This window comes from Rattus norvegicus, chromosome 2 (assembly GCF_036323735.1).
Source record: "Rattus norvegicus strain BN/NHsdMcwi chromosome 2, GRCr8, whole genome shotgun sequence".
In the NCBI taxonomy this organism is placed as follows: Eukaryota; Metazoa; Chordata; class Mammalia; order Rodentia; family Muridae; genus Rattus; species Rattus norvegicus.
Genome location: NC_086020.1, coordinates 229,669,407 through 229,687,167, shown reverse-complemented (window position 1 = coordinate 229,687,167; position 17,761 = coordinate 229,669,407). Strand labels below are relative to the sequence as shown.

At 42.1% G+C, this 17,761-nt stretch overlaps 1 protein-coding gene across 1 annotated transcript in view; it reads left to right on the top strand.

Moving 5' to 3' along the window:
* Metap1 (methionyl aminopeptidase 1) overlaps window positions 1-17,761 on the top strand; it is a 33,054-nt gene that overhangs the window by 10,563 nt on the left and 4,730 nt on the right. The window contains exons 4-9 of the mRNA NM_001106476.1: window positions 33-93; window positions 4,011-4,102; window positions 5,513-5,596; window positions 8,244-8,382; window positions 12,443-12,574; window positions 14,409-14,552. Coding sequence (NP_001099946.1) covers window positions 33-93; window positions 4,011-4,102; window positions 5,513-5,596; window positions 8,244-8,382; window positions 12,443-12,574; window positions 14,409-14,552 — 652 coding nt within the window. The remainder of the gene's footprint in view (window positions 1-32; window positions 94-4,010; window positions 4,103-5,512; window positions 5,597-8,243; window positions 8,383-12,442; window positions 12,575-14,408; window positions 14,553-17,761) is intronic.

Sequence of the window (17,761 nt, the reverse complement as noted above, 5' to 3'; positions counted from 1 at the left end):
TGGTGTCGAACTTATTTCACTCTTGCTTTTAGATGCCAACACGGCCAGTGCCCAGTTACATTCAGAGGCCGGACTATGCTGACCATCCCTTAGGTAAGCTCTTCTTGTACAGAGTTTCCAGTGCTGGATATAGAGTAAACATAGTTTCTTTTTTAAAGCCACATTGGAGCTTTTAAGGTAAAGTTTTCTCGGGCTGGAGAGATGGCTCAGCTGTTAAAGGCTAGGCTCACAACCAAAAATATAAGATAAAGTTTTCTCCCCTCATTAGGAATATATCCAATTCTGAAAACAGTGGTTATGTGGCTACTAAGGAATACATTCAGAAAAATACTGTATTTTGTGTTAAATGAGCTGCAGGATGGGAGGAAAGGTTTGTGTTCTCTTTTTGCTCTTATCTAAATTAAGGCAAATTAAGTAGATTTTGGAGGCCTGAGCAAATGCCTAAAAACCGTGGGCTGTAGCAGTGAAAGGAGGACTAGTAATGGTGGTGCTAACAGTAGCTGTGATGAGCGTGATGTGACGGTGATTCCGTAATAGTAACCCATGTTTATTTTTGCTTAACTGTGTGTCAGGCACTGTGCCAAGTTATTTGCACGTGTTGCTCCATTTAATACTTTGAACATTTCTGAGGTAGGTTCTGTTGTGTTCTCTGTTTTATAGATAATATTAGTGAGACATGCAGAGAAGATGGGTAATTTGCCACACAGGTCAGTGGACTTAGTCTCTGACCTTTGGATGTGTACAGTATTTAGGTTGGACTAGGTGCTAACTGGTTTTGCATGTCAGAAAGGAGGAATGGTTGAATGCCAGCAGTTTTACATGATTTATTTATTTTAAAATTTAAAACATTACAAAATTTTGGTCTGGAGACATGATTTTCCTACCTTGCCCAGGCTGGCCTCACGTGTACGGTCCTTTTGTTTCAGCCTCCCGAGTGTGGGATTACATGTCTGTCACTGAGTGCAGCTAGTGTGCCTGCATATAAACTTAGTTAGCTGCATTGCTCTTTAAACTCACGGAGCCATAGTGTTATTTTTCTATATGTAAATTTTTCAAAATTTAGTTAAATTCATTATAGATAAAATAAGGAAAAGACAGTAAGAATGATAGAATAATGTGGACTTTTGTAACTTTGTTATTCTTTTGAGTATAGTAATAACTTATATTTTAAAAATGTATATAGCAAATAGAGAAGTGTTTTGCATTGAAGAGAAGCCCTGCTCCCTAGAGGCAGCTGCTTTAAGAACATTCCTCAGATATTATGGGCATACATTAGATCCAGTGCTGTTTATATGCGTGCGGAGTGAACACACCACATATACCTTCTGCATTTTAGTTTTCTTTTAATGTTAATCTATTATCTTGGACATATTCCATATGAGTTCATGTAAGTTCTTTGGTTCTATAATTTTAATTTCATCGTGTGGGTGTATCATAATTATCAACTAGGTTCCTTAATAATGAATGGTTGGATTAGATTATTTGCAGGGTTTTGCTTCTGTGAATTTGATTGTAGTTTCTATTTTTGTGTTTTCATCTTTGTCCATATGTAAGAAAGAGTTTTTTTTTTTTAGGTTAATTATCTAAAGTAATTGTTTGAATTAAAGAATGTATATTTTTTTTCTTTTATTTTTTTCTTTTTTTGGAGCTGGGGACCGAACCCAGGGCCTTGCGGTTGCTAGGCAAGCGCTCTACCACTGAGCTAAATCCCCAACCCAAGAATGTATATATTTTTATTTTGAGGTATTAGAAATTTCAGAACATTTTGCCAGTTATTGCCCTCATTAAAAACCCGAGCATGCTTCTCTGATGGAGCATATGCTAAAATTGGAATGATTCAGTGAGGACCACTGTGACCCTGTGTGAGGATGGTCCAATTGAGAAAAGCAAGCGGGAGAACTGGCTTCTCTCCCACTCTCACCATGTTGTTTTCTGTCATGTTAGTCTTGTCTTTATAAATCTGAGAGTTGAATCGTTGTACCTATATTTTGTAGCTTGCATCTTTAAATTCTAAGGCTTACCATCTTTTCATGTGTTAGAGGTTGTATTTTCCATCCTTTTGAATGTCTACTCATAGACTACTGATTCCCCACCCCCAAATTCCTAAAATATTCTTTCAGTTCTCAGCTGAACACTTCTATTTTGTCATTATATAATGACATACTCTCAGTGCTTGTGTATGTTAGCAAGATAAATGTATCTTGTATTATTATATTTAATTCTTTTTTTTTTTTTTTTTGGTTCTTTTTTTCGGAGCTGGGGACCAAACCCAGGGCCTTGCGCTTCCTAGGCAAGCGCTCTACCACTGAGCTAAATCCCCAACCCCATTATATTTAATTCTTACATGTCTGTGGTTGACGTTTGATTAATCTGTTTGACCAATCATGTGCCATGGCCAAAGTTGGCCATTAGGAATGTTTTCATATGTGCACGCCTTGCTGCTGTCACCTTTGCTTTTTTTCAGAATTTTCCTGGGTATCGTATGTTTCTTTTACTGTACTGTTTATAATAAGCTTGTCTTGATATCAAAAATATCTCGGGGCTGGGGATTTAGCTCAGTGGTAGAGCGCTTACCTAGGAAGCGCAAGGCCCTGGGTTCGGTCCCCAGCTCCGAAAAAAAAAGAACCAAAAAAAAAAAAATCTCATTGGCATTTTTAATTAATTAGTAATACAGATTAATTTTGGAAGCATCGATGTCTTGATAATATTTAAGTGTTCTGTTTAAGAATAGGGTATGTTTTCTGTTTTATTAATCTTTTTTGGATTAAAGTGGAGTTTCCAGAGTTCCTTTTTGAAACTCTTACTTTTTTATTTGTTCTGGGTACTTTAGTGTTTACTAGTTTTTAGCTTGTTTGTATTCTGGTAAAGTTACTGATTTTTTTTTTTTTTTTTCCGGAGCTGAGGACTGAACCCAGGGCCTTGCGCTTGGGCTCTACCACTGAGCTAAAAATTTATTTTATTCTATGTATATGAGTTACACTGTAGCTGTCTTCACATACACCAGAAGAGGGCATCGGATTCCATTACAGATGGTTGTGAGCCACCATGTGGTTGCTGGGAGTTGAACTCAGGACCTCTGGAAGAACAGTCAGTAAAGTTACTGATTTTGACATTTTAACTGCTAACTTGATAAATGCTTATTTTCATCCATATACCAGATGCTTCTTTTCTTCTTGGGCTATGTAATATCTGAAATTGATAAAGCTTTTATCTTTTCCTTTAAGTTTTATGTTTTTCTTTCTTTCTAGTATTGCCAGAATCACACTGTGCCAGTGTTCTCTAGTGTTCATTCCTGTCTGACATTTATATTTTAAGGTGGTTGATGCCCACGTTGTGAGGATTATCATTCTGGATAGTCATTTATTTTCTAATATTGAATTAATAACCCTGTATACTGATGTGGATTGGGGGCTGGAGGGCTAGGCCGTATGAAAGGACCCAGCTCCCCATAACTCCTGTTTCAGGTGGTCCAGTTCTCTCTGTCCTCCACGGCAGCACACACATGTGCTATACACATAAAAAAAAATTACAGAAAAATTTGTTTGGGGAGCTTTAATTTTAGAGAATGGCAAACACGATTGATTTGTTACATCCCTCTCTACCCCCAGGATTTTGAAGTAATTGCTATGTTGACTATTTCTTTTAAGTCTCTGTAAAACTTGAATTAGACTAATAAATTCATTAATGATTATTTGGGCAGTATTTTCCAAACTTTTAATTATAACTCAAGTGAGAAATGGGTTTTATGACATGATCTATGTGCATAAGAACAGAAATCAGATATTTCACAGCAGTATTTACCTGGGGCTATGTAATAGAATCTGATACTTTCTATACCTTTATAATTTCTTTTATTAACTTTTTTGTGTTGAAAATACTAAGAAAATAAACTACCCTCCCCCTGCCCCCGCCCATGTGAACTAAGTGTACGTAGGAGAGTCAGCTGCGGCCACCTTCTGCGACTTATGTGCTGCCGTTTGTACTCATGTGTGCTGTGGTCTCCATTCCAGGAATGTCTGAATCCGAGCAAGCTCTTAAAGGGACTTCTCAGATTAAATTACTCTCATCTGAAGATATAGAAGGGATGCGACTTGTGTGCAGGGTAAGACTTGTTCTTTCTTCCTGGGTACAGCAGGGTTAAGAGCACAGACGGGGAGTCTGTGATTTGTTTGCCTTGTAAATGCTTACAACCCATCCCTTTCACTTTCTTTCTTTCTTTTTTTTTTTTTTAAAGATTTATTTATTTATTTATTATATATAAGTACGTTGTAGCTGTCTTCAGACACACCAGAAGAGGGCATCAGACCTCATCATAGATGGTTGTGAGCCACCATGTGGTTGCTGGGAATTGAACTCAGGACTTCGGGAAGAACAGTCAGTGCTCTTAGCCGCTGAGCCATCTCTCCAGCCCTTCACTTACTTTCAAAGCATCTTTTTATATTTAAATAATCTATTTAAAATAAGCTAACAGCAAGTCATCTGTAGTCACATTTTTTATTAACTTCGTATTGTTTGCATGAACATTTACTGAACTGAAAAGGTTGGGAGATGAGCATGACTTTACTCCTCCATCGAGCTTGCATCACTATCATCATCACCACCACTTCCACCATCATCATCACCATCACCACCATCATCATCATCACCATCACCACCATCATCATCACCATCACCACCACCATCATCATCACCATCACCACCATCATCATCATCACCATCACCACCATCATCATCACCATCATCACCATCACTATTTTATTTGCTTATATTTTGAAGGGTCTCTCTCTGTAGCCCTGGCTATCTTGGCACTCACCCTGTAGACCAGGCTGGTCTTGAACTCAGAGCTCTGCCTGCCTCTGCCTCCTGAGTGCTGGGATCAAAGGTGTGCACACCACACCTGGCTTTTTTGTTTTTCTTTTTTGCAGCATTATTTTTTAAGTAGAATTTTTATGCTACTTGTCATTCTGAATTTACAAATATTCTAGCACAGGACAGAGTCCAAGGCTCCTACCCACAGGGTTATACTAAAGTCTTGTGAGATACTTGGAGTATGGAGGGATGGGTGGACTAGTTAGCTGGAATCACATGCATATATTTTTCTAAAGAAGAAAAGCCTTAGATGTTCATTTATGGCTTTTGTGCAGCAGTATTTGAAAAGTGATTTAATGCTAATTACTTGGAGAGTTTTATATTTTTTCACTTGCTATGATTTTTTTTGAGGAAATCACTGTTTCCCTTGATGCTCCCCATTTTAGAAATGTCAGATTAGACCTTCATCAGTTAATTGTTTACCTGATTTAAGATATACATCTTCATTAGTTTACTTATAGTAAGTCTGTTTATCTCAGCTTTTATGTAAATTTGTTTTTACATTTATATATTTCTGACAATTATTATTGCACACAAAATGACTTCAGATGACTTCATCTGACTGATGTTTTCACAGGACAAAGGCAGTACAGTGTATAGGTTCTTTTATTTCATCTTGAGTGTATTTAGTTTTCCTTTTCAGCTTGCCAGAGAAGTTTTGGACATTGCTGCTGGGATGATTAAAGCAGGTGTAACTACTGAAGAAATTGACCACGCTGTACACTTAGTAAGAACTTTACTTTCTTACTTCAGAAGCTTCAAATTATTAGATTTTTATAAACTTCATTTTATAATGCGCAGAATAACTTTTAAACTAGTTTAAAAGCTTACTTTTGCATTGTTTTAAATATGAGTAGCATTCCACAGCTTTTATATTGGTAAGTACATTCTGACACCTGCAAGTGGGAAAAGTAACGTTTACATTTGTATGGACATGTTTGTGTCCTTTATTCCTCGCTACTGTTAGCTAATAGGGAGTACTTAGTGTAATAGTAAGAGATCACAGTGGTGGCTTAAAGTACATGGGAAGATGTGTGTGGCTTCTGTGCAAACACTACTGGACAAAGGACTGGCGTATCTACAGATTTTGATAGCCAGCCAGGAGTTGAGGTGTCCAGTCCTCCACAGAGGACTTAGGCAAGGCGGGGTCTGAGATGCTGAGGTCTCCGAGGGTGCTTAAGATACCTTATTCCGAAACCTCGACCTTTTAATTCAGCTTCTGTAGAATTGATTAACCAGTGTTTCCAACAAACTGTACTCCTATGCCAGGTATTCTGAAGTGCAGAATAAGCTGCAGGAACTGGGCTAGAAACCAACATTCCTTTTGCACACACAGAGAAAGGAAATATGCAGATCACATAGAGGGGTCCTGTCTGAGTCAGTTTCTCTTGCTGTGAAGAGACATCATGGCCACAGCAGCTCTTACAGAGAAGCATTTAATCTGGCCTTGCTTACATTTGTAGAAGGTTAGTCCATTACCATGGTGAGGGTAGGGGGAGGGGGGGAAGAGGAAGAGAGGGGGGGTAGTATTAGGGGAGGGGAGGGAGAGAGAGAGAGACAGACAGGCAGACAGACAGAAAGGGGGAGAGAATCTAGGGGAGGGGAGGGAGAGAGCCACCCCTAATGACACAGATCATCCTCCAGAATTCTAACTGGTGACTCAGCATCCAAGTATGTGACATACGAGGCTTATTCAGACCAGCAGATTATCTTTAAAAAAATCTTCACTAACAAGACAAGAATAGATCAGAAATATTTGTAGTATATATGACATGGATATATCTTTTTGTTTTAAAATAAAGATTGCTTGTTAGCGTCTTTAAGATGTGGACTAGTGCATCCGTCCTATGTCTAAGTTCATAGACAGGTGAAGCAGTGTAAACATGGACGCTGGGTTCTGACAGTGTCTCTAGCCATCCATTATGTGTGAAGTAAGGGTAAGGAGGAAGCAGACATCCCTTGGCATTTCTACGTTGAAGCAAATGTAAATGGGGACAACTTTCCTGAAGGGATTTGACCACATGTCTCTCTTGAGCTTCTAAAAGTAGTTTAAAAATTAAAAATGCTGCTGGAGTTTTTGTTTTTTAACAGTTTAGAATTTATTATATTTATTTATGGTTTGGTTTGTGTGGGTGGGAGTGGGTCAGAAAAAAACTCAAGAAAGTTAGTTCTGCCCTGTCCCGTGGTCCTGAGGCTGGAACTCAGGCTGTCAGGCTGCTCCCAAGTCCCTATCTCCCAAGTCAGTTGTTATGCTGGCCTGAGGCAACTTTTGATATGGGGTATTGTACACGATGATATATCATGAGTAGGCCTTTGATCACCTCCCGTGTGGGTCAGGTACCTTCACATTTAGTCATTTGATGTCGCCAGCATCCTCGGGAAGTAGGTGCTACTGTCACCTCCATTTTATAATTATTCAAGGTCATGTGACTTACAGAGGACGGAATCTGTGACACGATAACAGCAGAAGTGCTCCCACATCAGGGAGGCACCGGAGGGATGCAGTTGTTGCGGTGAGAGTATTTTCTACCTGAGGGAGCTTCAGGTAGACTGTAAGGTAGAACTTTAAGTAGACTGGCTACTTAAAGATTTCTAGAAGTAGAATTGCTAGTAAAGTTATGGACTACTCCACAATTAGTATTTTGTGCAGCCGTTAGAAAGTTACTAGACTGAAAACCACACAGTAGCAGGACACAGTATTTACAGCAGCGCACCGATGGCTGCTGCAGAAAGATTCAGACAGAATTGTTTTCTAAGTCCATGGAATGTAGTGATGTCAAATGTTGCAGGGGTACTTAACCGTTTCTTAATCATACACATACTCGTTTCTGTTTGTGTGGATTAGTGGCCTTAATATAAGAGGCTGTTGTTGAAAGTGCATGTTAATGTGTTATTTTTCCTAAAAATATGTTTCACAAGCAGTAGTTAAGTCAGAATAGAATCTTCATATATATTTTTATTATGTCAGTTTCTCTTTAGCATGCAGACCACTAAACTGGTTTGCATACAGCCTACCAGGCACTGAACAGATACTTTCTGCCAGCCAGGCATGGTGTCATCAGATGTGTAGATAGTTCCAGTTTCTCGGCCTATAAGATCTAAAGAAAGCTTGAGGGCCGTAACACGTGTGTGTGTGTGTGTGTGTGTGTGTGTGTGTGTGTGTGTGTGTGTGTTTGTTTATGTGTTTGTACAATTCATACACATACACATGCACACACATACATATACATGTAGACCTATCAATATTCTCAAGTAAAATATAATATCAGTTCTTTATAGTAGATCTGTCACAAAATTCTTTAGATTTTATTGCATATGTAGTTTTTTCTTTTGTACATTCCAAATTATTTTCTCTGTATTTTCATTTACTATAGGCATGCATTGCAAGAAACTGCTATCCTTCCCCCTTGAATTACTATAACTTCCCAAAGTCTTGCTGTACCTCAGTGAATGAAGTCATCTGCCATGGGATTCCAGACAGGCGGCCTTTGCAAGAAGGTGATATTGTTAATGGTAAGAAATGTGACATTTGTCATTGTGAGCAAAAAAAGAAAAAAACCTCTAAAATTTCAGGAGTCTGTTAAGTGGTTTCTGTTTTCTTGACTTGAATTTTCCCTATTTAAAACTCAAGTGTTGCTCAAAATTGAAGGAACTTTTATTTCCCTTCCCTTCCCTTCCCTTCCCTTCCCTTCCCTTCCCTTCCCTTCCCTTCCCTTCCCTTCCCTTCCCTTCCCTTCCCTCCCCTCCCCTCCCCTTCCCCTCCCCTCCCTCCCTCCCTTCCTCTTTCTTTCTTATTTATTGTATTTATTTACTTTTTCATTTACTTATTCTGTTTATTTATCTACGTACCTAGTATCTCTGTCTGTCTGTCTGTCATAAAGATCTGCCTGCTCCTACCATACAGAGTGCTGGAATTAAATATATCCAACACTGCCACCCAGAAGGAGATCTATTTCTAAGGATTGTATTTGTTGTGTTGCCTTCAGCATATATGTAGTGTGCATTCTCTACAGCCTGTATTTCTTCGTAGCCTATTTTACATGTGATTGGTGAGTAGGCAGAAGTTGTCAATGCAGGAGTAGTGTTTGAGCCTATTACATACTTTGTTCTTTTACCAGCGTTTACTAATGATTATGCAGAGGTCAGGGTAGGTTTTCAGGAGAGATGTTGGGGAGACTCTTCGTTCAGTTTATAAAGACCTTAGGTGCAGAGGAAAGCTCCCACAGAAGGGCCTTGTGGAATGCAGTGGCCCTGGACTCCTGCACACTGCTGCTCTGGAAGCACCGCCCGTGTGGAGGAGCCACAGTAGCGTTTCCCTCTGGGATTGAGTGTCAGGGTAGGACTCTCCCCAGAGAAAAGCAATCAGCAGTCCCACTCAGCAGTGAGGCCCTCGAGCTACACTATGTCTTGGCCCGGATGTGCTTTGGTGCAGTAGTAGCACAAAGGTTGTGGGAGTAACCAGCCACTTTGACTTGATTTAAGAAACAAATGCGTGATAGATAGTGTTACTGGGTCAAAGAGCCATGACTGCCCAAGTCAGAGGCCACAGGGAGAACATACCCTTCTGCTGAGTGGACAGTAACAAGTGATACCTAGGTAGGTTCCTACCTTTACACCCACAGATTAGTACATCTCTCAGCTCTCATCAGGGAAGCTTCTCTTTGTAGTACATGGTGATTAATACAGAGACTCAGAACTAGCCATCATGCAGAGACATATATGAGATTGGAGTGCTTAGCTTTAAATGGGCTATCTGTATAACACCTTCATCCCTTACCTACCCCTGCCCAGGCTCAGGGATCATGTCAGAAGAGGGGACAGAAAACTCCCAAGAGTCAGAGGCTGTAGACATCTGCAGTGAAACAGCTTTGACTGGATATGACAGGGACATGAATTCATAGCCCTTGTGACCGTATACACAGACCTTTATAGGATCAAGTCAGCCAGAATTGCAGCAAGAGGGGCGGAGGAGACTCAGGAAAGGAAGTTCCCCCCTGAGCTGAGCAGCATCAATGGCTTCTGAGTGAGGAATGTGGTGCTGGAGATGTTACTCATGCTGCAGGAGATGGGCCTCCCCAGGCATAGGCTGCAGTACTAGGAGGGCTCTGTGTAACTAGCACTGAGTAGGGAATGGGAGAGAGGAAGGAATAGAGCACGAGTTTACTCAAAGCACATTATATTCATGTATGATGTTCCCAAACAATTAAAAAAAATTAAAAATGGTAGGCTTCCTTAGACATAGTTGTGTGCATATAATGTATAATTATATATGTATATAATTTAGCTTATATGTTGAAATGCTTATAATGTAAAGCTTGCATGCATGAGTGGTCTTTTTATAGTTTAATGTATTTTAATAGCAAACTTACAGGAACAGCACAGAAGACAGACAATATTAAAAGCATGTATTTGCATGTAGGACAGCTCTGTTTGTAGAGTACAGTGAATCTACTGTATGATAAAAAGGCTACAAACACCATTTAGTTGTCCTTAATAAGACACTTACTTATTTAAAAAATCCAAATGCTGGCATTGTCCAGAAAATTTTAACAGGTTTATTTATAATTGTTATAAAGTTGAACTGTTGAAATGTGTTCACTGAAGCATTTTGCTTGCATTAATGCTTTACATCTTGCATTTATATTAAAAATTCACACACAAATGAACGTGGAGAAACTGTCAATTCCTGATTCTGTCCCCTGTGTTTCCACTCAATATCATAGACTTAGGTACCTTTGACCTCATGGAAAAAATATATAACATCTAGAACTATTGATAACAGGAAGAAGAGGGAAAATTTTTCTGAGAATGAAATGTTTCCCCTCATAGTGGACTCTTAAGCATGTTCTCCCCGTATGCGGCGTGCTTGCTGGATATCTTTTGGCATAATTGTTTCACGTTTGGCATGGATAGCACACAGATTGGTCTCTTCAAAAAGGCCAATCAGATAGGCCTCGCTTGCCTCCTGCAAAGCACCAATCCCTGCACTCTGGGGCGCAGGTCTGTTTTGAGGTCCTGAGCAATTTCTCGCACCAGACGCTGAAAGGGGAGCTTGGGAATCAGAAGTTCAGTGGACTTCTGATAGCGTCTGATTTCAGAGTGCCACAGTACCGGGCCTGTAACGAAGAGGTATCTTCACCCCTCCAGTAGAGGGCGCACTCTTGCGAGCGGCTTTTATGGCCAGTTATTTCCTGGGTACTTTACCACCAGTGGATTTTCGGGCAGTCTGCTTTGTACGAGCCATGGTATGGGCACCTCCTTACTTACCCCCTTCTCCTTCGGCTGGAGCTCAGCAAGCGAGAGGCTGTGCTGGCGTTAGAGCGGCCCTGATGACAAGTGTGCTCTTGTCTGTGTTCACCTGTGCATACTTAATGTGCACATAGAGATGACCTTCGGGTGTTTCCCTCTACTCTCCACAAAGTTGTCTGAGGGCACTCTCAACCTGGACCTTACTATTTTAAGTAGCTTGCTGTCTAGTGCATTTCCAGGATCCCCCTGGCTGCTGTTCCGCTGGGGCTGGGTCCCAGGCATGTGCTGCACACCTGACTTGATTTACATGGATGCTGGGGCAGGAGCTCAGGTCCTCATCCTTTCTCAGAAAGCACGTTCTCCATGGAGCCCATCCACAGCATTTCTACTCTCAATGAACCTAGTGTTTTTAGGATCCAAAGAAGCAAAACTAAATGTTAGAGGCCATACAGACTGAGTGGATTAAATATGATACTGCCTTGTTATAGTTGTTATTACTGAGTTAGGTTCCTTGTTCATAAACATTTCATAGGTTTTGAGTTCAGCCTTGATTTTCATATAAACTTACTTACTTTCTCTTTTTCTCTTTCTTATTTGCAACAGGGTCTCACTGTATAGCTTCACTAGCCTTGAATTCAAATCCTTCTGACTCTGCCTCCCCTGTATGGGATTAAAGACGTGTACCACCACACCTGGCTAACCTCATTCTTTCTGTGTTATGTATACAGATTATGGCTTTAGTGAGGAATGACTTGTCTACTCTGCAGGGTCACATGGTGCCTGAAATCTGTGATGTAAGGATACTTATTTAGTGTGTTCTCTAGATAGATACGGAGTTTATTGTAGTGAGACCATGTAATGCAGTGGTTTCTTTAAGCCTAGGGTGAAGATGGATGGTACTTACAGGTGGGTGAAAGACAAATGGGGCTTTAAAGATAAACTAGAACAACGTGAACCTTATTCTTGTGTTCCAGGTGGAGGAAGAGTGAGCTGAAGATAAGTGGAAATGTTTTCTGTTTAATCATCAGTTCAGTGTCACTAACTGGGTTATTACTCTGAACTGCTGTCTTCTATGTAATGTCCTTCTGCCACATGGACCTCATTGCTAGCATAAGGCCCTCATCTGCTTTGCACTGCGTGGCCATATTCCTCTTCTCTACAGTTAGTTTCTTGAGTTGAATCTCCACTGAGGGTTTTCTCTTAGGCAGCTACACTCACTGGTGACTTAGAGAATGCAGATGGAATTGTCCCGAGGTCACATGAAGATGTTCTGCTTGCTGAGAATACAAATGAACATGGGCTCTCTCTGCCTTCTCCTCCCCAGTGGACATCACTCTCTATCGGAACGGCTATCACGGGGATCTAAACGAGACCTTTTTCGTTGGAGATGTGGATGAAGGAGCACGGAAACTCGTTCAGACTACATATGAATGCCTGATGCAAGCCGTCGATGCAGGTCAGCCCAGCATGGCTCGCACTGCTGCTGCATTGCGGTGGGCCAGGTGCACCAGTGTTCAGCGCTCACCAATGACCTGCCTTTAGACTCTTCACTTCATTTTTCTCATAGGGAAAACAGGACAGGGATTGGGAGGCTGGGGACGGATGAGCCTTCTTTATGCCTCTTCTGTTCTTTTCACGGCTCTTTACTGCAGGCTCCTTAGTACCTTAGGGTCTTTCTCTCTCTCTGTACTCTTCTTTAAGCTGTGTACAGGTAGAGTATGGAGGTCGGAGCGCTCAGTCTCTCTTTTTTCTTTACTTTTATCTCATGTGCACTGGTGTTTTACCTGCGCGTATCTGTGTGAGGGTGGCGGGTTCTCTAGAACTGGAGTTGCAGTCGTGAGTTGGGTGCTGGGAATCAAACCTGGGACTTCTGGAGGAGTAGCCAATGCTCTTCATCACTGAGCCATCTCTCCAGCTGTACCTCCTTTAAAACACTGTTTAAAATTAGACCTCTATATGTGTGAACATGGGCATATAAGCCACTGTAAGCCTGTGGGTGTTGGAGGACAACCTGTGAGTTCCTTCCTGTCACTTGGGCTCTGGGTTTGGACCTCGGTTCCCGAGGCTTGGCAGCAAGGGCTCCTGTCCAGTGGAGAGGCTCTGAGGGCCTTGTGCTCGCCTCGGCTCCTCATCGCTGCCCTTTTCTTACCGAGTTCCCTTGGTTCATAGGCATCAGGACCGTTTAACGTTATTTTGGACATTGGTGGTTTCCTGCTATTGCACATAAGTGCGTTTCTCAGGCTTAGTCCGTATGACTTGTCTTGGCCTTTTTTTGTTTTGGGGATGGCAGAACAGGGCTCATGGTGAGGCTACTGTTAAAAGGATAGTTGGGAGTAATTTTCCAGAAAGTTCCACGGCCTTTGAAATTTTATGTTTGTTGTGTTATCCTCACCACACACTAAAACTCTGGCCTGTCATCAGCAGAGTATTGAATAGAGTGGGGTTCTTTGACCAAGGCATGGCTAAGTCTAATAACATTGGTCCTTTCGATTGGTTTCAGTGTACTGCTTGAGATAATAAGAAATGATGAAGCTTTTACTGAGTCTTTAAAGGCTACATGGGTTCAAGTAAAGATGATAAGTACTTGTGTGGGGAAGTTACCTTCCCCCAAGTCTAGTCACTCTTGATTACTTAGAAACTTTAGAATTTAGGTGATATTATAAGAACTTTAATGTTATTATTGATTTTATTTATTCATTTTCCACTATTTTTTAGGTTTTTAACTAAATAATTTGTTCAGCAATGTTGACTATCCCTGTGGCTGGTTCCTCAGACATTTAATTATATTACTAATTACATGGGGAGGATTTGTATCCTGTAGGGGAAGTTTTACTGAACCCTCTGGATGAAGTAGCTTAGTAAGCTGAGGAAGAGAGGAGGGTGTGGAGGAAGGGAGTCCTCTCTCTGCCTTCCTGTCCTCATCTGCTGGTGAGCCGTTCCTTCGCTGGCCTTAGAGCCCGCCTGTGGGATTCCAGCATACATTGAAAACCAGTTGTTCTTGGACCTCTCGTTGGTAGACGGTCATAATTGGACTAGCTGAGCGACAGCTGTTAGTGTTTGTTCTTAGAGAAAACAAAGGGTGCTTGCCTTGGCCCTCTGGTGTTCTCTTTTTTTTTGCGTTAAAGAATGTTTTCCTGATTTTGAGTCAGCCTTGTCATTTACTGGCCATCTGGACTTCCCTGGGCCTTCATCGTAGATTGAGGCATGAAGGAATAGTGTTAACCAAGATCCTCGCCACAAGGAAACCAACCGCTCTGCCCTTCCTCACAGCTCTTTCCTTTTCCTTCCAGTGAAGCCTGGCGTCCGATACAGAGAACTGGGAAACATCATTCAGAAACATGCCCAGGCAAATGGATTCTCAGTTGTTCGAAGCTATTGTGGACATGGGATCCACAAACTTTTCCATACAGCCCCCAACGTACCACACTATGCCAGTGAGTGCTGTCCTAATGCTGGTTATTTCTATTTATGAACAAATACTCAAATATGAGTCAGGGTCTTTTACTTGGTATTCACTGAAGTAATGTGTAAGCTGTGAGTATACCCTTTTCCTCCCGATGTTACCTGTTCAAACACAAGCTGAGTCTGTCTCGCATGACAGTCTAAAGTGGGTGGTCTTCACCTCATCTCCTCAGGTCACCCTGGGATTATCTCCTAGTAGAGGGAGAGTAAGTATGTCAGGAGAGGAGTGCTTAGACTTGTAGTCCGCCATCTTGGGGTTGGCATAAATCACCTGTATTTGTTTCTACTTGGAGAACTTCAGTGTTAGTTGTGTCGGGCTGTGGGGGATGTAAACAGGAGGTGCACTCCAGTTAAGTACACCTTGAGAAATGTAAATGGATTTTGGCAGTCAGTGTAGTTGTCCTGTGAGTGTCCTATTTCTGAGGTGAAATCAGTTGATCTTACTTGGTTTGCTGGGAGCTGTTTGTATATTACTTACTGGTTTAATAAAGGAGAATAAGGTATTTATTTCCTGTTGAGAGTGGTGTAGAAGAAAATCACAGGAAGTCTAAGACATTGCGTTCCAGCCATTTGCAGGCGTGTGTCTGTTCTCAGTGTTACAGGAGTGTATGCAGTTACACACATAATTCCTGTGTCTCAGAACTTCTGTGAGAACACTCAGTAATGTCTTTGTGTTGAGTTTCTCATCCTGCAGTAGTAGGGTATGATGACATCCAGGGATTGTTAGCGATTGAATTGATACCTGGGAGCACTTAGAATTCGGCCTGACATTTGTGACCTGGGTGTGGAATGACAGTGACGGTGATACATGTTTGGTCCTTACATTTCTATTGCATATTTTTTATTTACATTTCAATATTTTATTTATTTATTATATATGAGTACACTGTAGCTGCCTTCAGACACACCAGAAGAGGGCATCAGATATCATCACAGATGGTTGTGAGCCACCATGTGGTTGCTGGGATTTGAACTCATGACCTCTGAAAGAGCAGTTGGTGCTCTTAACCACTGAGCCATCTCTCCAGCCTGGTCCTCACATTTCTAAACCATCACTCTCAGCGTTGCCTGTTATCCCAGTGTCGAGTTGAGCGAGGACTGTGCCTGCTGGTCAGGCAGCACCTCTGAGCTGCATCTCCAGTGTCTTTCAGCGCCTTGTCAAAACATATGACAGGCTCATGTAGACACTGAGCCATTGCTCAGAATTAGGCAGTCTAAGGAACAAATGCCAGGGCTGACCTTTGGGACCAGTTTTTTCTCCTGAGTTTAATGCTTCCCACAGTGAGGCCTGAGTCCTGGGCATTAACTGAAGCATGTGGCTGCAGGAATGAGAGAGCAGTGCAGCGGAGGGGCACTGTAGACTCCGAGTTGGGACCCAAGCCAGACTTGGCTGCAGGTTGCTTGAGGACTAGGAACAGGCAGTGTGAGAAAGAAAAGGTGGGCAGGGAGGACGCTTTAGAGCTGCTTTGGGAGATGCTCTCCTACCCGTGACACCACAGTCGAAACTTGGAACACACAGCAGATGTGACTGTTCACATGGGTCCGAGGAAGCTAGGGAAGACAGCGAGAGGTGGAAAGGATGGCCCAGTTGGGAAGCAGAAGAGGACTGGCACGGAGGGGGCAGAGAGAGTCTAGAGGGCTGAGTATAATCAGAGTGCATCCTGTAGAGATGTGGTACTGTCATGAAGTGAGATAGGAAAATGTTCATAGACACACATGCAAATATGAATGCACGCAGCTGTAGTTTGGGAAGACTGAATTGGCAAAGGGGTCTGGGTTGTCTTAGAGTGGAAACCATTCCATATAGCTGGTCTCGTGGGCAGTGACACTGTGACCAGCTGTGTCCTAGGTGCATGAGGACGGAGAATGAGAGGAGACCCCTGGCCGAAGCTAGAGTGTTGCTGTGGTGCAGCAGGCAGGGTATCCAGTCGGCGCTCACTTGTTGGCCACGTCATTGCATGAGCATTGGAAATAACTAGCAACTGTGCATGTTAAATGCTGAAGTAACCTGAGTGCCCATTCTGTTCTCAACACTGAAGTGCGGAGACTACAGAGAGGGAATGAAATTGTCTTTCCCAGTACAGGGGCAACAACCTGTTTTAAGTCTGGATTAGTGAGGCTGAAGACAGTGACGTTTGTGGGAGTGGGGGTCCATAGTGGTGATGCAGCTGAGACACCTTGGATGTTAACACGTTTACATAGCTATACACAAGGAAGGAGGCCTGGAGAATGGCTTCCTGGCTGAGAGCACTGGCTGCTCCTCCAGAGAACCCAGCTTGTCTCCCAGCGCCCACATAGTAGTCATTACTGTGTGAAGCTCCAGGTGTGATTCCAAATCACCGTGGTAGAAATTGGGGTGACAGCGCCCTGCATTTGCATGTGCACTGAAGCTGCTGTAGAGAGGTAGAAGACACGAGCTTTTGATTTTTCGTTTTTTAAAGACAGGGTCTTTCTGTGTAGCCCTGACTGTCTGGAACTCACTAGACCAGGCTGGCCTTCAACTCGCAGAGCTCCTCCTGCCTTTGCCTCCCAGGTCTGGGGTTATAGATGCTTGCCGCTATTCTCGGCTCACCCTCAGGTAACCTGTGTTTGTCGAGTGAGTTGTTATCAAAACTGGAACTTTGATTCAACATTCTTTGACATGAATAGTGAAACAGCGGGACCGGAGTGGAGTTTCTACCTTAGCTATGTCTGTAGCAGCAGTCTGAGGTACAGAGTACTGTCACCCTGTAGTAGCTGTGTTAAACGCACTCAGTGGGGTTTAACCCGGTATCCTTTGGAACCCATTCTACTTCATATATCCTAATACTTAAAGTTATGTAAGTTACTGAGATCCACAGTACCCACTGTCTTAGTTTTGAGTTTTGCAGTGTTCTTTACATCGAAAGTCCAGCTCTGCTGGTGTAGACAGCACAGCTGCAGGTCCCTTCACGTAGGTCCCTTTTCTGTGACCACCACACAGGAGTTCTTTTTTTTTTTTAAAGATTTATTTATTTATTATATATAAGTACACTGTAGCTGTCTTCAGATACACCAGAAGAGGGCATCGGATCTCTTTACAGATGGTTGTGAGCTACCATGTGGTTGTTGGGAATTGAACTCATGACCTCTGAAAGAGCAGTCAGGTGCTCTTAACCGCTGAGCCATCTCTCCAGCCCCACACAGGAGTTCTTAACATTTT